This window comes from Aspergillus uvarum (genome assembly GCF_003184745.1).
Source record: "Aspergillus uvarum CBS 121591 unplaced genomic scaffold BO82scaffold_15, whole genome shotgun sequence".
Taxonomy (NCBI): Eukaryota; Fungi; Ascomycota; class Eurotiomycetes; order Eurotiales; family Aspergillaceae; genus Aspergillus; species Aspergillus uvarum.
In genome coordinates, this window is record NW_020291312.1 from 1 (window position 1) to 19,665 (window position 19,665).

The 19,665-nt window shown below is 40.2% G+C and overlaps 7 protein-coding genes across 7 annotated transcripts; 4 read left to right on the forward strand and 3 right to left on the reverse strand.

The window, feature by feature from the left end:
- Nucleotides 1–956: 956 nt before the first annotated feature.
- Nucleotides 957–6,662, reverse strand: BO82DRAFT_363115 (uncharacterized protein; the record flags this gene model as incomplete). The annotated part of the gene is made up of 40 exons (XM_025636880.1): nucleotides 957–980; nucleotides 1,296–1,321; nucleotides 1,402–1,427; nucleotides 1,590–1,599; nucleotides 1,637–1,711; nucleotides 1,783–1,792; nucleotides 1,885–1,903; nucleotides 1,975–1,997; nucleotides 2,080–2,105; nucleotides 2,167–2,176; nucleotides 2,253–2,297; nucleotides 2,459–2,487; nucleotides 2,549–2,558; nucleotides 2,679–2,686; nucleotides 2,739–2,748; nucleotides 2,841–2,878; nucleotides 2,931–2,940; nucleotides 3,033–3,070; nucleotides 3,123–3,132; nucleotides 3,225–3,253; nucleotides 3,526–3,529; nucleotides 3,618–3,652; nucleotides 3,811–3,821; nucleotides 3,928–3,950; nucleotides 4,062–4,063; nucleotides 4,211–4,216; nucleotides 4,278–4,290; nucleotides 4,607–4,617; nucleotides 4,779–4,790; nucleotides 5,018–5,026; nucleotides 5,074–5,077; nucleotides 5,271–5,283; nucleotides 5,423–5,434; nucleotides 5,613–5,634; nucleotide 5,868; nucleotides 6,041–6,052; nucleotides 6,131–6,134; nucleotides 6,221–6,233; nucleotides 6,281–6,310; nucleotides 6,656–6,662. 40 exons carry the CDS (start codon nucleotides 6,660–6,662, stop codon nucleotides 957–959), a joined length of 720 nt encoding a protein of 239 aa, XP_025493736.1.
- Nucleotides 6,663–8,654: 1,992 nt separating this feature from the next.
- Nucleotides 8,655–10,432, reverse strand: BO82DRAFT_331309 (uncharacterized protein; the record flags this gene model as incomplete). The annotated part of the gene is made up of 4 exons (XM_025633131.1): nucleotides 8,655–9,471; nucleotides 9,536–9,717; nucleotides 9,776–9,949; nucleotides 10,037–10,432. The coding sequence occupies 4 exons, from the start codon at nucleotides 10,430–10,432 to the stop codon at nucleotides 8,655–8,657; spliced, it is 1,569 nt and encodes a 522-aa protein (XP_025493737.1).
- A 466-nt stretch (nucleotides 10,433–10,898) lies between these two features.
- BO82DRAFT_363117 (uncharacterized protein) lies at nucleotides 10,899–11,742 on the forward strand (the record flags this gene model as incomplete). Its single annotated transcript, XM_025636881.1, has 5 exons — nucleotides 10,899–10,904; nucleotides 11,146–11,264; nucleotides 11,323–11,354; nucleotides 11,468–11,490; nucleotides 11,530–11,742. 5 exons carry the CDS (start codon nucleotides 10,899–10,901, stop codon nucleotides 11,740–11,742), a joined length of 393 nt encoding a protein of 130 aa, XP_025493738.1.
- Nucleotides 11,743–13,609: 1,867 nt separating this feature from the next.
- Nucleotides 13,610–15,052, forward strand: BO82DRAFT_352652 (uncharacterized protein). The gene has a single exon (XM_025634752.1). The coding sequence runs from the start codon at nucleotides 13,655–13,657 to the stop codon at nucleotides 14,744–14,746; it is 1,092 nt and encodes a 363-aa protein (XP_025493739.1). The 5' UTR covers nucleotides 13,610–13,654; the 3' UTR covers nucleotides 14,747–15,052.
- A 171-nt stretch (nucleotides 15,053–15,223) lies between these two features.
- BO82DRAFT_400298 (uncharacterized protein) lies at nucleotides 15,224–15,883 on the forward strand (the record flags this gene model as incomplete). The annotated part of the gene is made up of 2 exons (XM_025639172.1): nucleotides 15,224–15,278; nucleotides 15,378–15,883. 2 exons carry the CDS (start codon nucleotides 15,224–15,226, stop codon nucleotides 15,881–15,883), a joined length of 561 nt encoding a protein of 186 aa, XP_025493740.1.
- A 605-nt stretch (nucleotides 15,884–16,488) lies between these two features.
- BO82DRAFT_400299 (uncharacterized protein) lies at nucleotides 16,489–16,895 on the reverse strand (the record flags this gene model as incomplete). The annotated part of the gene is made up of 2 exons (XM_025639173.1): nucleotides 16,489–16,662; nucleotides 16,755–16,895. The coding sequence occupies 2 exons, from the start codon at nucleotides 16,893–16,895 to the stop codon at nucleotides 16,489–16,491; spliced, it is 315 nt and encodes a 104-aa protein (XP_025493741.1).
- Nucleotides 16,896–17,910: 1,015 nt separating this feature from the next.
- Nucleotides 17,911–19,045, forward strand: BO82DRAFT_331316 (zinc-binding alcohol dehydrogenase family protein; the record flags this gene model as incomplete). Its single annotated transcript, XM_025633132.1, has 2 exons — nucleotides 17,911–18,056; nucleotides 18,118–19,045. The coding sequence occupies 2 exons, from the start codon at nucleotides 17,911–17,913 to the stop codon at nucleotides 19,043–19,045; spliced, it is 1,074 nt and encodes a 357-aa protein (XP_025493742.1).
- Nucleotides 19,046–19,665: the final 620 nt, after the last annotated feature.

A 19,665-nucleotide genomic window follows, 5' to 3' on the forward strand; every position in this document is an offset into this window, starting at 1 on the left:
TAAACCCTAATGTAAACCCTAATGTAAACCCTAATGTAAACCCTAAAAACTGTTAAAATATAGGCTGGCTAGATAGTAGGAATAGCAGGACTAGCTGAAAAGATTTTAATAACTTGTTTTTTTTATTTTTAACTAGCTACTTAGGTTAGACTATTTTTAGGTTTATAAACAAAATATAGCTTAAAAAGCTATAAACAGATTTAGAAGCAGATAAAAAATTAAAAAGATTATATATTATATACCGGGCGGTCAGAGAAGACAATAGATTGTTGGGATATTTAAAATATATAAAGTAGTCTGGGTAAACTAGATAAACTAAATAGACTAGATATTCTAAGTAGACTAGATATTTTAGATCTATACTATAATACAGACAGATGCTTAGATAGGTATAAGTACAGACCCTACTGCACCTGCTAAAAAGGTATGTTATAATAACTTAACCAAAAAAAAAACCCGCAGGTCAGGCTTTTATAATAATTATATTATATATAGATTGGACTAAAGATGCTAGGACTAATCTAGTCTAAACCTATTATATTTTACAGTTCTATAGCTAAACTGTTTAAAATCTAAGGTTAGAACTTAAACTTAAAAGTTGTTAGGCTACTTAGCTGGCTTAGCTGATTTAGCCTATTTAGCTGATCTATTATATATAATTATACTATTAAAAAAAAAACAGTGCTTAGTATAATCTTATTTACAGTAGACAGATTTATATATTATACTTATTTAAGTAAATTATAAGTAAGTAGATACAGTATAATCTTAATTTATTCTAGGTACTGATAAGTATTAAAAGAATAAAAAGTAAAATATAGCCCAAACTGTTATCTACTTTTATTATATATATATATATAGTATATATATATAGTACTAATAGGAATAATTAAGTATAGTAATAATAAGGTCAACTCTCCAATATACTAATAAAATAATAAGTAGAATAAATATATTTAAAAGTAAAAAAGGCCAATAGACTAAGAAATAATAGCAAAAGCTATAGAAATCAGATTTTTTAAACTTAAAAAAAAATCATAAGACTGGGAAAATAAGTAGAAAGTTGGGAGTTGGGACCCAGTCACCCAGCTGGTCCAAATCTATTATAATCAGCTTAACAAAAGCACTTAACAGCATATAAAGGCTGATATATATCTAGTTATATAAAAAAAAAGATCTAGTATTATATAGATCTAATAAATAAATAGTATTATAATATTAGATGGTTTTACTTATAGATTAAAATAGATATAGATAGATATATTAAGATTTTATCTGCTTAGCTTACTACTTACTGGGGACCAGCAGCTGCTGGTAGCCCCTAACTAACTAGTTAGTATAAACTTAGATTACTAATTTAGATTACTAATAACTAATTATACAGCTTAGCTTACTACTTACAGCTATAGGTGCTGGTAGATGGATTTCTACCTATCTTTCTATATTTAGCCCTCTAATTTCTAAAAAACAAAAAGTTGATAATAATTTTTCTAAGTTGATTCTAAATTAGGTTAAGTTTTATCTACAGCTTTAACAACCAGTTAGAGCAGCAGAATAGATTTTTAGATACTAAGAATTAAAGTACTTACTTATAATAGACTATTATAAAATCTATTAAAGTTTTAAAAAATTGTACTTTTTAAAATCTGCTGTATTAGAGTTGCTATACTATCTGCTGTCCGGGCGTATCGCCGCAGGCAGAATATAGTAGCTGTTATTAATATTAACAACCAGTTAAAGCAGCAGAATAGATTTTTAGATACTAAAAATTAAATTACTTACTTATAATAAACTAATTTAAAACCCTATAAAATCTTAAAGAATTCTGCTTTTTAGATCTGCTGTATTAGAATTGCTATACTGTATACTATCCAGATATATTACTGCAGGCGAGATATAATAGCTGTTATTAATTTTAACAACCAGTTAAAGCAGCAAATTAGATTTTTAAATACTAAAAATTAAAGTACTTACTTATAATAGACTACTTTAAGACCCTGTAAAATCTTAAAGAATTCTGTTTTTTAGATCTGCTGTATTAAAGTTGCTATTTTGTCTGCTGTCCGGGCGTATTATTACAGGTAGAATATAATAGCTGTTATTAACTTTAACAACCAGTTAGAGCAGCAAATTAGATTTTTAAATACTAAAAACCAAAGTACTTACTTATTATTAACTACTTTAAGATCTTATAAAATCTTAAAAAATTCTGCTTTTTAGATCTGCTATACTAAAATTGCTATTTTATCTACTGTCCGGGTGTATTGTCGCAGGTGGAATACAGTAGCTGTTGTTAACTTTAACAACCAGTTAAAGCAGTAGAATAGATTTTTAAATACTAAGAATCAAAGTATTTACTTATAATAGACTATTATAATCTATTAAAGTCTTAAAAAATTCTGCTTTTTAAATCTGCTGTATTAGAGTTGCTATTTTATCTGCTGTCCGGGCGTATTACTGCAGGTAGGATACAGTAGCTGTTATTAACTTTAACAACCAGTTAGAGCAGCAGAATAGATTTTTAAATACTAAGAATCAAAGTATTTACTTATAATAGACTATTATAATCTATTAAAGTCTTAAAAAATTCTGCTTTTTAAATCTGCTGTATTAGAGTTGCTATTTTATCTGCTGTCCGGGCGTATTACTGCAGGTAGGATACAGTAGCTGTTATTAACTTTAACAACTAGTTAAAGCAGCAGAATAGATTTTTAGATACTAAAAATCAAATTACTTACTTATAATAGACTATTATAAAATCTATCAAAGTCTTAAAAAATTCTGTTTTTTAAATCTGCTGTATTAAAGTTGCTATTCTGTCTGCTGTCTGGGTATATTACCGCAGGTAGGATATAGTAGCTGTTGTTAACTTTAACAACTAATTAAAGCAGCAGAATAGATTTTTAGATACTAAGAATTAAAGTACTTACTTATAATAGACTATTATAAGATCTATTAAACTTTTAAAAAATTCTGCTTTTTAAATCTACTGTATTAAAGTTGTTATTTTATCTGCTGTCCGGGCATATTACTGCAGGCAGGATACAGTAGCTGTTGTTAATTTTAACAACTAGTTAGAACAGTAGAATAGATTTTTAGATACTAAAAACCAAAGTACTTACTTATAATAGACTATTATAAGATTTATTAAAGTTTTATAGAATTCTGCTTTTTAGATCTGCTGTATTAGAGTTGCTATTTTATCTGCTGTCCGGGTGCGTTACTGCAGGCAAGATACAGTAGCTGTTGTTAACTTTAACAACCAGTTAGAGTAGCAGAATGGATTTTTAGATACTAATATTTAGAATAGTATATATTTATACCTTTCTTAATAAAATATTTAAATTATAGAAAATTCTGCTTTTTAGATCTGCTGTTCTGTAGTTCTTTTTATTTATCTTATAATAAATAGGATTGCCTAGATAAACAGGATAAAAAAGCTTAGCATATATTCTAATCTAGATTTTATATCTATCTGTATTTAAATTAAGTAATATTTAATCATAATCTTTACTAAGCTATTACTTACCTAATATAGATAGTATAGATTTTATCTTTGTAGTTTTAAAATAAAAATAACCTTCTCTATCCAGATATCAAAAAATAATCTTAAAAACCCTATTCTTAGCATCTGAAAATATATGCTGATTTACTATATAGATTTTAATAGTACTATAAATCACTATTTTACTTTCTATCTGCTAGATCTAATTTTAGATAAACTAGATTACTGCCGGGCTAGCTGTTTAGTTGCTAAACCCTAATTCCAGCTGCTATATTTAGTATATAATATTTATCTGGCTACTGCACCTGTGGAATATCTGTACTATTTTATATATATATTTTATCTGCTGAAACAGCTTGATTTTTAAACTAAAGGGCAGTATTATTATTAATAATATTATTTATATTTATATCTAATTTAACTGCTCCAGCTGCTGTAAATCCAGCTGGAATTAAAAATTATTATATAATATTATATAGTATTTATTAATCATAATCTAATCCAGCCGCTGTATTAACTATATCTGGTTTAAAAATAACTAGAAATTTTTACTAACAGCTGATTTAGGTGTTATTAGTATAATTAATATTTTATCTGGGGGCTGCTGGTTTTTTTATATTATATATAGGATTCCCAGCTCCCAGCAACGCTGCTGTAGATTAGATTATAATATAATTAATAAAACTACTACTACTATTAATCTACTGGGTGCTGTAAATATAAATAATATAAATAATATATTTTTTCTATTTTTTATTAGTATTACAGCTACTACTGGGCTGTTTCTATTTTAAATTATTTATAATATAGGCTGCTATATTTTATATAATTATATATTCTATCTAATTATTATTTATAGTACTATTTGTATATCTATCTAATAAAGCTGCTGCTGCTGGATTATCTGGCTTTTAATTACAGTCTTTTTTATAATAAAGTAAAAGATATAGGATCCGAGCCAAACTCTGCTTTACTAAATCCTAAAAACTAATACTAATCTGTACTAGAAATCTAAAATATCTACTGCTGGTATGCTGTAGTCCCGGCTTATTTTATAATATTTTATCTATATATTATTTCTACTATATATAATAAATATACTATCTGTAAATCTATAATATACTTTTACTATCTGTTTTTATTTAATCTCTCTTTTAAATCAGTATTTAATATAGTTTGTGCGGTATTCTGTTTTTTTTATTAATTATATATAAATATACTACTCAGCTGTATAAACTACTGGCTGATTTTAATAGTAATATTCTAGTATTACGAAATATTAATACTATAATATAATTATATTTATATTTTTTATTTTAATATTTTTTAAAACTGTTTTAATATCTATTTTTACTAGCTGCTGGGATTAGGGCCTTATACTAATACTAACAGGGCAAACTCTAATATAGCTGGACTACTAGTTGGAAGTTTAGAACTAAATCAGCTAAATCTTATTTTACCAGTAGTTTTATTAGAGCTGTATATTATTTTATTTAAATAAACAAGCCACACCTTCAGTTGCTGGATAAATAATAATATTAATTATAAATACTATACTAATAACTTACTAATCTTTTAAAAAATATACTAGTAGATTATTTTAATATTATTACTAGTATAAAATCTTTTATAGTATACTAATACTACTACTATTATTTTATTATTAATAAATATACTCTACTGCTGGTTCTACTTAGTATTAGTATACTGTAAACTTAATAATTTAGGGGTGTATCTAGACTAACTACTAGTAATATATACTAACACCACCAGTTTTTCTTTAAACTAAGTTATAGTATAGAAATATTAGTAGACTAGTTTAGCCTGCATCCGGTCCAGCTGCTATTAATATATAAATTATTTTTATATTATAGATTCTATTTATATTTATTTAATTAACTACTATTATCTGTTTACCGGCTACTATATCTATATATTCTATAAAAAATTCTATTCTATTATTTGTTATATAGGATTATTATACAGCTGCTGCTATAAAGTCTTAGATATTTATTAAAATAATAGTTTATTATATAAAATCTGTTGTACTGTTCCGGCTAGTCTGTAGATAAACCCCTAGAACTGTTCTATACTAAAATTAATATACTTATACAGCAGCTGATCCTTACCTATTTATATTATATATTTAGGGGCAGTAGTATTATAATAAATTTTTAGTCTATATATCTACTAATTCTATAATATTTTTATTAGTATATAATATCTGTATACTATCAGCTGCCGCACTATTTATTTTATTTATTTCTAAAATAATTTTTATATCTTCTGGGCCTGTTAGAAATCTATCTGGGGCTGTCCGTCCCTGCTATATATAAATAATATTAGGAGGGATAACTAAAACCCTAGTTTAGTTAAAGTATAGTTTTTAATATTAATCTTTTTATTAAAATTATTTATTACTGCTGTATTATTTAGCAGCTAATCAGTACAGCTGCCTGTCTACTTTTATATTTAAATAATCTAATTAATATAGAAATCCAGCTATAATGCCTTCTGGATAATTATAAACCATACAACTTTAATTATCTATAATAAAATAAGAGGGTAGCTTTTAGAATTATACTATTTATATTCTAATTAGTCTAGTACTGCTATAATATATACTAATCTATTTTTATACTTTTATATTTAGTATTTTTAATTTAATAGTTTAGTATAAAACTTTAAATATACCTGCTCTAGTATATTTATTACCCAGTCGGCCAGCCTATTATTTATTTTTATAGAATTAGAACTGTTAGTACAGCTAATTACCAGCTACTATACTATCTACTACTTTTTCTACTATTAGAATATAAATTTATAATATAAATTCTACTACTTATACAGTATCTGGGTTTGTATAATAAATTTTAAAATCTGCTGCTATAGTTATATATATTTAGTAATACTAATAGTATTTATATATAGCTATAGTAGCTGGTATAGTATCTATTTAGCTTCTAACTATACAGCCTTAATATAAATTATTTATCTATAGTACTGTACTATCTGCTGGCTTTTTTAAACTATTTATTTTATAGTATTCTAAATCTATACTATACTCTGTTTTATAGAATCTGGGGATTTATTTTTAAATATAGCTATATATTATAATAACTAATTAAATAAAATATTCTGTAAATATACCACCCATCCAGTCATCCGCAGCTATAAGTTAGTATTTTATTTTTAATTAGTTTAAATAGTCTGCTGTTTTTATACCTTTTATATATACTTTTATATCTAAATCACAGTATTTACTGCTTAATTAGCTTAGTCTGTAGGCAATAGCTGCAGTTTGCTGTTTTTATAGATATAAATATAATATAATCTATACTAGCTGGAAAACAACTGCTAGTAATTTATAATTTTATATAAGTAGTATAGCTTTATTTTATTAACTACTTACTTATAGGTACTAACTTATCTACTATATATATTCTATATCTATCTGTAATATCTTTTCCAGTAGATTTATATTATTTTAATACTATAGGTAATATAATTATATCTATAGTCCTAATAATATAATAATCTATTATAGAAAATAAAAACCCCAGCTACTAAAAATTCTATTTAAATGGGAAATATTACTGTATTAGAATTAGCAGTAATCCTATTCTACTTTAGAACTTTGCTTTAAATTTTTTTAGCTTAAATATAGGCAATCCGGTAAGTAGGATTTTTAAAATAGTAAGTAATCTTATTAGGCCAAATCCTATATTAATATTACTTATAAATTACTACTAGCAGTATTATAAGCTGAATAAACTATTAATTCTTTATAATTCTATATAAATAAAATAAAACTGGAATTTTAAATAGATAATAATAAGTTTATATTATATTTCTCCTAAACCGCCCTAGATATAGTTATAGAGTAGCTGGGCTGATATCTAACAGTAGCTACAAACTACAGCTAACTATAATTTTAATAAAAAAACTATAAATATTTTACTAATTACTATACTATTAAATCTGATGGAATTTATCTCTAAATTAAAATATTACAGCTGGACTATTTTTTTTATAAAGTATAAAAATTTTAAAGGATTTTACCTAGGCAATATAGTATAAGTGTATGTCTAAAATTAATCTAAGTCTATATTACCAGTTGGCTGCTGTAGCTAATTGGGTAGTTAGTTATACCCCACCCAAGTCCTACTTTAATCCAAATGAACCTTTACTCAGATCACCCCTGTAGATTAGAATAAATTTTCAGATACTAAGAGTCAAAGTACTTACTTATTATTAACTACTTTAAGATCTTATAGAATCTTAAAGAATTCTGCTTTTTAGATCTGCTGTACTAAAGTTGCTATATTATATACTATCCGGGCGCATCACCGCAGGCAAAATACAGTAGCTGTTATTAACTTTAATAATTAGTTAAAGCAGCAGAATAGATTTTTAGATGCTAATATCCAGAATATTATATATTTATATTTTTTTAAATAAAATACTTAAATTGTAGAAAATTCTGCTTTTTAAATCTGCTATTTTATAGTTCTTTTTATTTATCTTAGAATAGATAGGATTGCCTAGATAAACAGGATAAAAAAGCTTAGTATATATCCTAATCTGGATTTTATATTTATCTATATTTAAATTAGGTAATATTTAACTATAATCTTCACCAAGCTATTACTTATCTAATATAGATAGTATAGATTTTACCTTTGTAGTTTTGAAATGAGAATAACCTCCTCTATCCAGATATTAAAAAACAATCCTAAAAACCCTATTCTTAGCATCTGAAAATACATGCTGATTTACTATATAGATACTATCACCATTAGCTCATATATCAATCCACATGGTCAGGCTAAAGAAGACTCGCTCTGTAGTTTCCGGCCGGTCTCGGCTACAATTTACACCATAGTTTCATGTGACACGGTCCTTTTGGCGTGCTTAACACAAAGTGCCTCTTATTCCCAAAAGGTTCACGTCTACACCAGGATTTCCAATACGGGTATTTTATGTACACTCTCTATTTGCAACCGACAGATTCAGGAGCTGAGAAGATACGGTTACGCAGTAATAGTGTGTACCATGTTTAGGGGTCCGTAGACAATCAAGCACTTGGTTGTTGACTTTCTGAAAGCTTGCTTGCTGCGGTTTTCCAGTCACGAAGTCAAGAGCTGACTTATTCTAGCCTAAACTGTTCGTTCCTAATGAGTACAAAGTCCACTTCCTCATTTGCTTCGAGAGTCTTATGGATAAAGATTTCCGCTTTCTCCGCAACCTCATGAACCGAGCTCGGCTGCTTTGAGGTATAAAGCATCCATACACCAGTTGGAAGGTTGGTGACCTTGAAGCTAATACTGGCTCCTTGACCCGCCCATTCACGCACAGTCACAACCAGGGCACTCCGGCTCTCATCCCACACGCCTCGCAAACAATCCACCCCTTGTGATAGATCCAAACCATCAACATGCGGGCGGCTGGCCAGGGTGTCTTTGGTCCATGGCGAGTCATACATTTTCTTCATTCCGTTCTCAACATTCAGGCGCGAGTAGCCAATCGCCGCGTTACCAGAGAAAGGATCCATATGTGTCCAGTGGCCGTGCTCATCGGTTGCTACATCATTCCGCGGGTAATATAGCCCACCCTTTTCCCAGGTCGGCTGAAGGTGTTCGTCGGCATAGGCAAGGATTCCGTCCAACTCCGTGGTCTTACCGAGCTCTGAAAGCCATTTGACAACATATCCGAAAGTCGGTTCGTTGTAGGGGAAATTGATAGTGGCCCGGTTTGCTAAATAAAAATCTCGTGCCTTTCGCAGTATCTTCGAACGGGAAGTTTGGGAAACATTTTCCTTCGCCACGGCTTCTCTGTAAACACCTGCGACCATGGGGTGTTGAAGCTCGACTTTTCCGTCAATATTGGTGATGAATCCAGTCGCGTGGCAGTCGAAGCCGGCACGAACAAAGTCCGAGTTCCAGGTATTCATAAATGCAGCAGCCCTAGTTGCAGTATACAGATCAGAAACCAGATCAATGTCACTAGAATTAAAAGAGTTTCTCTTACCATGCGGTGAAGCCCACACTCCTCGCTATTGCAGTGTAACCCTGTTTCACACTAACCCAGTCTTTAAACAGGGTATTCTGAGAGATCATGTCTTTCTTCTCGAGAGCGTCTTTGTACTTTCCCAAGACCTCATCCGTAACTCTGGTGCCGTCCCGTGAGTCATTGAGATGCATAGCAATTATCTGAACAGCACATTGTTAGCCAGGGCATCACATTAACGGTATATCATTTTGCACTCACAGGAAATTGATTGCAGGCCACGAAAACCAGGTTCGGCTCGCAGCAAACCCCCACCCATTTGTTCCGCTCCATCTCCTGAATGATCGCCCGTTGGAGGCTCCGATTATCATAGGCGAATGTTTCCGGACCCATTCCCCAGAACAGCGGATTCCAGTGGAAGGTAAGACTACCTTCCTTTTCGAATTCATCATCGTCAAACAAGATGCCGAACAGACTGGTCATCAACAGCAGGTGCCCACTATACATGATATTTTCTCGGACCACAGGGTTCGCCCAGGGCTTGCGAAGCTCTTTCAGTTCTGGATCGAGCATGATCCCCGATTGCGAGGTGAGATACCAGTAGCCCCATACATCACGCAGGAGCATCTTATGGATCAGACGGCGGATCAGGGGCTTGAATAGCCCGCGCAGAGCGGGCATGCGGTGGTAGTAGGTCAGACCCGAGGCGTAGGCCATGGTCGCGAGCTGGTACCGGTACGCATCTAGAAACTCCTGCGCGGGCTCCTGGGAGCCCATATGCGGCCAGTTGCCATCTATCGCCGTGCTGAGGTTGTAGAAGTGGCGCAGATGCCCGGCCTGTTCAAGCGAGAGCTTGGGGTAAGAGGAGATGTCCAATGGCAAAGGTTTGTCGGGGCGGACTTTGAATGTTGAAGACATCTTTCTTGGTTGAAGTCCAAAAGTGATTGTTGGCTGTCTGGTCAGGTTTATGAACAGGCGTCGCAGACTCTTATACCTAATTCCTTGGGGCGCTGCATGATGCCCCATCCAGTGGCCTGAGTAAGCGGGCCTAGCTGAGTTCCGAAATTCCGGGCGGGTAAATAAAGTTGACTACCGAGCTCAAGCCCGCTTACAAAGAGTTGACCCAGAATTATTATCAACCTCTGTTCTAGACCTAATGTCGGAGGCAATGGAGCAGCAATAGAAGTTTGTGCGCCGTCTATCCGGTGGATAAGCCTCCATTGCAAACCTAATGTGACCAGCGGGCGAGTGGGCCACCTTTCCCAGTACTCTGATTCTCATACAAAATTAATGCCTTCTTTCAATGTTTTAAAATAGTTTAAACCCCTTTTTTAGTTAGTTCTCTGATATGACAGTGTGCACATTCATAGCTCATTCGTACATCATGGTGGTAGGTAAATAGTGGTGAGGTTGGCGCTCAATGTCAGCTACACTACAATTATCGATAATGTCCTCATTCGCGATACTGTACTCTGAGATAGCAGTTGGACTGTGTAAAAACTACTTACTAACTATTTTTAGATTCTTGCAGCAAGCATGCTGATAATGATAACAACCCCCCTAAACGGAAAAAGCATAATTCCATCGAATTATAGTGTTTAATAAAGGTGTTATACACTGGCCAAGCTTAGGCCTCGCCAAAACCGGCGGCTTCACGGGTCGGGTCCAAACCCAACCCGTTTCTTGGCGGGTTTCGGGCTGGGTATAGGTTTGGATATCCAACCCGCGGGTTTTTAAAGGGTACCTGCGGGTTAGTAAACTAGATAAATACTAAAAACTTCCGGTTTTGTTGCAACTTATATTATCAGGATTTTCCTTAAACCTAGCTACCGGGTGCGCGGTACAGTACAGTCGGAGCAATCAGCAGCGAACGTGCGCAAGATATTCCCAAAATTTACCAAGCGCTTGTCCTTTGCTATTGTTAAAGACATTGCACAAATGACGCTTTTACAGAAGCTGTGAAAGGCGTAGATGGTGTAAGTTACTGCTCTATCTTCTGCTAAACATCTCTATAGATTATTCGCACAGGATCTACGTTCCAATTTGTTGTCAAAGACCAAAAGAAAGACCTACTTCAACCTGCAATCTGTGGTACAACAGCAATGCTTCGGGCTGCGCATGCGCACTCGCCTCAAGTAACTCGGATTGTCATCATTTCGTCTTTCGCCGCCATGATTCACTTACGCAAGGGGCTGTGGCCCGAGCATTCATATTCTGAAGATGACTAAAACCCAGAGACTTATAAACAGGCAAAAGTGGCTGATGGTGTGAGCGTTTATTCTGCCTCTTAAGGCATTTGCTGAAAAAGCAGCTTGGGATTTCCTAGAGAAAGAAAACCCTGCTTTCAGCCTTTCAACAATATGCCCACCTATAATCTACGGCCCGGTGACACAGTACGTTTAAAAATATGAGATCTCTGAATACTAGCGCTGCCGATATTTATCGTCTTATGGACGGTAGCACTACTGCAGTGCCAGCAGTAGCCTTCCCCGCCTGGGCTAATATCCGCGATGTCGCAGAGGCTCATCTGCGAGCTTCTAAGCCTAATGAAGCAGCAAACCAACGATTTTTTATTGCCTCGGTCAACTACTACTACCACAAAGTCTGTGATATTCTGCGCAGAAAAATATCACGGAACTTAAGGACGGAGTCCCTATCGGCTTCCTCAAGCACAAATGTCTAGCGACCTGCAAGGTCTCAAATAAAAAGGATAAGTCCATTCTTGGGATTCGATTTACTTCCTTAGATTACAGTGTCAGAGATACTGCTAAGAGCCTGCTTGAGTTAGAGAAACATATGAAGTAATGGCTTGGGCGTGTATTGATACTACGATCTATACAGAATCTAAATAGAACATGATAAGAAAACTCGCTCTTGTTGAAAATGATAAAAGAGTCACCACTATCAGCCCATTGCATGTACGTTCCGTTCCTTAAATCATCCAGGGTCCTATTTGGCTCATGTTGTGTGTCAGCTCTTGTACAGGGTTGAGATTACAGCCGGTCGCTTACCTTCACAACCTCATCAAGAACCAAGGCATGCGCCTTAGATAACTTGGCTACTATTCTACGGTATTAGTGACGCCGGAGTTGATACTAAAGTATCTGTAGATCTGTTACTAGAAATAACTGAGTTTGTCGCTAACTTCATGCTGTTGCGGCGAGGCTTGTATACTATTTTAGTAAATAACAAATTCCTCTTCAGTATCTATTGCTGTAATGGGCAAATCCTCCGTTCAGGAAGACAAGCTCGAGATAGTCTGGTCGGCAATCTTAAAAGTTGTTGCACATGCCCCACTTCCTGTGGCTTGACAAGGCAAAATCCAGGGGGTCTTTTTTGGATTTTCTGTGGCATCTTAATAAGGTTTAAAGATCACTAAAAGTGTCCCGCGCAATGCGTAGACCTAATAGTAATATTGGATTTAGGAGCAGGGTGGTTATGGTGCTTCTGCGGATTCCGGAGTGAAAGGTGATCAATTGTTCGAAGAGCTGTTGATCGATCAGTTCTGCTTGCTGGTCAAGTACACATTGTCCCCGGCCAGTGAATTATATAGTGCTTAAAGATATCATAGCTCTCCTACCACAAGCTGCAGTGCGGTAGAGAGGCGATTATCGCATACTGGGTGCACTCCTTCGTCTCTCTGACTTTGTTAAAAGGGCTTCCAATGGCTTTCCTCTTCAAACGCGATGCTACTCCCAGCGCTCCGCTCCGCGTCCGTTTACCGTATGCCTACTCACTGACCGATTCTATGGCCCGTATACCAGGCCGGCTCAGTCCGTGGGGTGGCTCTGACTTCGGTCAGCCACTGCCGGGGTTCGTGGCTGTAGCAACATATGTGGTCTTCGTCTACAGATTGGGTAAGTTAAGTCTACATGTTCAAGAAAAGTACCGTATATCAACAGTTTCCAGCCTACGCTAGTTTCCCTGAATAAAGCTAAAAGTACCAATTATTCCCGGGAACGACCCAAGGAGAGCTAAAACCACGCTCGGGCGATTACTGCATGATGCCGTCATTGACCGCCGGGTGGCGAAAGACGGACGGACCCTTAACCCTTAGACAGACTCTCCCAGTGAGGCTGGACAACAACGGAAATAACCCCAACCTCTCCACTTAAATCACACTCGGGTGGACAACACAACATGTCAATCTACACGACGATCGCAACCAGTAAGGAGCGTCACGCCGAACTCCAGGCCGCTCTTGCCGCCGTCGAGAGCAGCCCGGAAAGGCTCCAGTCGCACAAATCCTACCTCTCGGATCTCCGCCACGCGCTGGCCGAGACCAACCAGGAGCTCACACAGCTCCGGCAAATCACCCAGGTCGAGCGCGCGCTGCACGAGAAGTATCGCGACAGCACGGTGCGTCGCCTGCTCTACCGGGCGACAGGCAAGCGGACCGATTTCGAGGCCAAGGCCGACCGGGAAATGCGTGATTACTACGCCGCGCTGGGGAAGGAGAGCCGTGCACAGGCGCAGCAGGAGATGCTGGAGGCTCAGGTCGCGGATGCGGCGGCGCAGGAGCACGATCTCCAAGCCGCGTGCGAGGCGCGGGACCGACTGCAGGAGGAGCTCGACGCCATCTATCGCGAGATCTTCGAGGGCCGCACGGAGGATTTCCCGGAGGAGGATGCGCAAGAAGAGGTCACTCAGCTGGCGCGGCGGGAGTATGGGCAGCGGCGGCAGCGTTGGAGCGATGTCCGCCAGGCGGCGCAGTGTCTGGCGAGAGCGCAGCTAACGATCCGGGAGGCGCTATTGAACCTGGTCGAGAGTCTGCGTCACTCGGAGAGGGACCTATGGGGGTTTGGTGGGACCCTGGTCGATGTGCGGCAGCAGAATTGTCTGTCCCGCGCACAGCAGAAGGTCAGCCAGACGCAGATGCTGGCGGCACAGGCGAGACGGCTGGACTCGATGGTGCAGCCGCTACCAGCCATGAGTCTGGTCCAACGGGACTGGGTCGGGGGAATGCTCTTCGACACTTTCTTCTTTCACCTTGATTTCCTGGATCTGATGCAACAATCGGTCCTGGAGATCAAGCGAGCGGAGGAGACCCTGGCCGCCGAAGTCCGGCGGATCAAGTCTCGGGAGGCAGACATGCAGGCGCAGGTGAATGAGGCGCGAATGACCTTCGAAGATGCACAGCAAGATCTTCGTCAAATCCGATACGAGGTATTCATGAAGACCGCCGACCCCCCGCCGCCCTACATCGAACCACCGACAGTGGGACATGTTTAGGGCTTTGGGTGGCCGGAGGGATGATACACCCTAAGACAGAAAATTCTGTGTAAGTAACCTAGTAGAAAAAATATCTAAACGAACAACAATCTGTATAATCGCCGTTCCTGCCAGGGTAGGTGCAAGACAAGGAGGCTCTTGGTGTGATATACAGTTCTTGGCTTGGAGCGAGATTGCAGTCTTTCATGCAACAAAGACCCCGGGGATGTCTTTGTCTCTGCCCGCTTTGTTAACTGTGAGGACGAACAATGATCCGCCAGACTGAATGCCATTGTTGTAACATTGATGAATCTTTGTGTACTTTCGTCTGCATTTACGCAAAGAAGACCACTTCTCCCCAGTAGCGCCGCTTCTTTATAGAAGGAGAATAAAGTCCTCTCTTGATGTTACTGTACAACTATCATCAGCCGACTTTACGACCAACACCAGACCTTACCTCTTTACAGTGTATAGCACCTGTGCAGCAACCGTCTCAAGATGGCCACAGGCAACAGCGCAATGGAGTTCCTCGTCACTTCCATCCACCTGGACGGTCCACAGAGCCCCCAGGGGAGCCTCCAGGCAAGCCAGCATGATGAATCCATATAATACGACCGCGCCCACCAACCGAAATCCCTCGAGCTGGTCGAAGCCATCGCTCGCTATCTCGTGGTCGAGGCCTTCGTCGCCAATTTCTACATTTGGTGTGGGTATCGAGTCTCCGAGCGCCAGTGGAAGGTGATTATCATGTTCAACAAGAAAGATATAAGCAAAGAAGCAGCCGCCGAGGCACGGCAGACCATTCTCTCCCGCTTTCTACTTCTATCACAGTCCCTCGGAGAGGAAGATATCGAGCCCGAGTGGGATCAGGCGGTTAAGCTTCGACAGACGCCGGGCGTTGTGGGCACCGTCACAAAGTGGATCAGGCCCAAGGGATGGAGGCACATGACCAAGCTGGTCGGATCCCACGGGCACTTCTTTGTCCCGGTGAGGAACAGGGTGGATGACATGGCCGAGCAGCACGCTTGTGCCCGGGAGGCCTCCGAAGGCACGTTCGCCGGCTGGTTCATCCGGGGCCTCTGGGCATTGTTGCCGGGTGGGCGACGAGACCGGGCCGATCTGACCCTGGATGAGGCGATTGCGAAGATGGAGCAGTAGAGATCAGTTTCTGTTTTTCTGTGACACAATGTATTAATATGCTTTCCTGTAGTCTCGCTCTCTGTAAAGTATTTCCGCAGGGCGAGAGGTTCGTAGTTGAGTGGGTGACCACCAGCAAATCCTTTCTGTTGTATGTTGCTATTGGCTTGTTAACTTGATGATGCTCTCAGACTAGCAAGAGGTCAGAACAGATCATATTGGGCGTGATAAGAGCGAGCCCCAAGGTTCACGTTAGGGTATTGACTCCCGCGGCATCGGCTATGTATGTACTGTTAATCTGCATGCTTGGTGTTGAGTGTCCAATATAAATTATCTTGAACCCCATTATCAACACAAGTATCTTCCCGCAGAATCACTGAGGTCCGTGAAACCTACACAATGGCATCCCGCAGAGGGCTAAAGACTAGACAACAAAGCCCAGAATCCATCCAGCAATAAAATCAATCACCCTAAATCCGTTGCAACGAGAACTACACTTGACATCAATCCTCGAGCCCATTCTCCACAATCTCGACCCAAATAATAGAGCCGCCATCCGAGTCACCCTTCGCGTTGACCTTACCGATCCAAATGGACTCGACGTATCCACCTGCCTTCACAACCGGTTACTGCAGCTTCGTGGTCGTGTCTGGAGGACCAGCCACCTGGAGGTCATACTCGCAATAGGCTGACGTCGACCCAAGTCTCGCAGGGGAAGGCAATTGTGCGGCGGTGGTGCTGGCCGGCGTCACGTAGGTATGGCCATTGTTGTCCTTGTCGCAGCTGATATCCTCCGACAACTGCAGGTTACCAGTGTTGTCAGCCCCATTCCGGAAGAGGCAGACATTGTCCTCGCCCGAGTACAGGGTAATGCGGCATTCGACACGGTCACGTCCTCGGACGACTTGTTCTCGCCCTTAATCGTGATTTTTTTGCACTTGCCCGGCGGGTTCTGTTGAAGAATGCCCTTTTCCTCAAGTGCATGAGCCTTGAGGCACTGGAGGATGAAGCCAAGAGCTGGGGAAATGTACATGCCAGCGATGCTGCCGACAATCTTCAGCCGAGGCCGTTCGCCAATTCATCTCTGTGCGGACTGTGAGCGACCTCCTCACCTAGACCAACGATGTGCTTCAAACTGACAGATCTCTTTATCCGGCAGTCTCCATTCCACTTGAAAAGCAAGGCTAGCTCCCAGCCACCAATGCTGTGCGATTATTGCAACAGATCCAGGACGTTGCCCCAAGTTTCGTTTATGCACTATTTACAGTACCGCGAGGAAGAGTTGATGGTGATATACGTGTCTCTAGTCTCTGACAGATTACATGAGATCTCAATATATCCATAGAATCTGTTAAAGCTAGTCCCCGATCATCGCCCGCCTCGACTATATTGAAAATTCCGACCAGACAGCGCACATCCATGTGCCTGACACAAGATCAGTAATCTCACCGGGCTTGTCGCACAGCGTCACCAATTATATGCGGCGCTTGTTAGAGAGTTCAATGCACGATCGCAGTCCAATTCCGCCAAGTACGCATCACCCCCGAGTCCAAGAACAAACTCGTACCACCAGAAGTCCTTGCGAGCAAATCGCAGCACTGTCGTAAAATCCCAGTAATCAGGATACCAGCCCGCAGACTCCAATCAAGAAATTCCGTGACCTTCCCATTCTTTACCAGGATATTATAATGTTTCAGATTGCCGTGACTGAAAACAATACGGTGTGGCTTTTTCTCTATTTCTCGGGCGACCGTGAGAGCATGGTTGAATTCCCCACCAGCAGGGTTTCCAGGATGCCAGCTTGCGATCGATCAACGGCTCGCTTAAGAATTACCGAGCTGGCCCCACTCCATTTGCCGACAAACCCGCCGCCGTGACATTCCCATACACTTTCACTGACTCGCCGCATGGCTTACAAATCCAGAAACAGGGTTCATGCGCGGATGGAGGTTAAAAAAGACAAGGATGAACCCTGAAGCCTGCCGAAGGTCGGCGGCATGCATTGAGCAAGGAACAGACAAGGCGGACACTGATACGATTCGATCGTCATGGCAGCGAATGTAGCTGGCTTGATCCACACGCCGGGGGAACCGATTGCACTCGAGGCTGTTGACCAGTGGGTTCCAGCAGACGGTGAGCTCCTGGTCCGAGTTGAGGCTGTCAACTTCAACCCCATCGACGCCAAACTGCAGAGGTATCAGATTGTTTTCTGCGCCCCGAACTGTTGCTGACCTATTCATCCTATGGCATTCCAGATCGGATCTGTTTCAATCCACATATCCGCTGATTGTTGGATTCACCTTTGCCGGAACGGTCATTGCCACGGGACGAGGCGTGGAGTCAGTGCAACGCGGCGATCGAGTGGCGGTCGCTCGTTGGGGCCGGACCGGGGACGACCACCGATTCGGTGCCCTGCAGCGATACGCCCTGGCTCTGGAACAGAATACGCTTCGCCTCGACCTGGAGAGCACTACCTTCGAGGTAGCCTCGGGGTTGATCGCGAACCTGGCGACCGTAGTCTCAGCGCTCAGTATCCATATGGGCCTTGCGAAGCCACCCTTGGATGGTAGTGTCCAGCCACTCCCTCCCCCCCATTCCAATATGGACGCTAGAAGGAAGCGACTTCTCGTATACGGCGGATCCTCGGCGGTTGGAGGGCTGGCCGTGCAATATGCGGCGGCGGCTGGGTATGAGGTTGTCACCACCGCCTCCCCGGCCAATCGCCCCTTGGTGAAGGCACGCAAGGCTGCTACACATATCATCGATCATTGTCAACCCAGGGAAGATCTCCTCGATGAGATCCGAGCCCATGGTCCCTACGACGGTGGGATCTTCGAGGCCATTGGGTCCCAGACGACCACCCAGCTCATGGCGGACTTGCTGCGGGATACCGGGGGTCAGTTCTTCTCGACCAGCCCATCCCCGGGTGATGATCGACTCCCGGCCAATGTGACCAAGACATGGTCGGGTTACAGCGAGGACTTGGTTACGAACCCAGAGAACCGGGAGTTGCGTGCATGGTATATGGAGCGGTTTCTACCCCGGGTTCTGAAGAATGGAACGATATGGCCGAACCCGGGGCTGTGGCTCCCAGGAGGGCTTCGCTCCGCTCAAAGAGCATTGGTTTTGCTGCATGAGGGGAAGGTCAGTGGGAAGAAGGTGTTGATCAATCCCCAAGAGTAGGCCAGGGGGAAGATGTTTTATGTGACCGATTTCCATCTTCCCAACCGAGCCAGTTACATTGTGCCCTGGCAGGTCGTCGTTGTGCTCATACCCCCGCGGGTACAAGGTGTAAAAAGTACAGCACCCTGCCTTTGTCAGATATGACTCGGGTCATGAGGTTAGAGATGGACAGAACCCCGGCCACTCTATGACATTCAACAGCACACTGAGTGATTCAAAAATTTATGCCTACCTACTGCTCCGTGGTGATAAACACGTCCACCTACTCCACCCCTGTGTACTGTACTGTAATCTGTCGCGTCGGGTGGGTATTATCTGTAACACATAACGTGTATCTAGACCCAACCCCCACATTATTCGCCTGAACATCACGGCACATTCTCACCCACGAGTCTAACTTCCCCCTCCAGTCCGTCAACCCATGGTAGCCTATGGGTCTTCGGGTCTGCTTGGTCACCGATACCTTGACCCTCAAACTTGGTAACTTTGGTGGAGCGGGGTTCCAAGATCTGCCATCCATTTCAGAGGAAGAGGACCACTACCGGATTTTCCCTGGAACGCCGCGCTCCTTCCAAACCGATAGATTTGCCCTCGGCTGTTTGATTTATGAGATCACAGTA

What these genes read in the sequence shown, in the direction of transcription:
- BO82DRAFT_352652 (XM_025634752.1), top strand. Translation starts at nt 13,655, where the DNA reads ATGTCAATCTACACGACGATCGCAACCAGTAAGGAGCGTCACGCCGAA.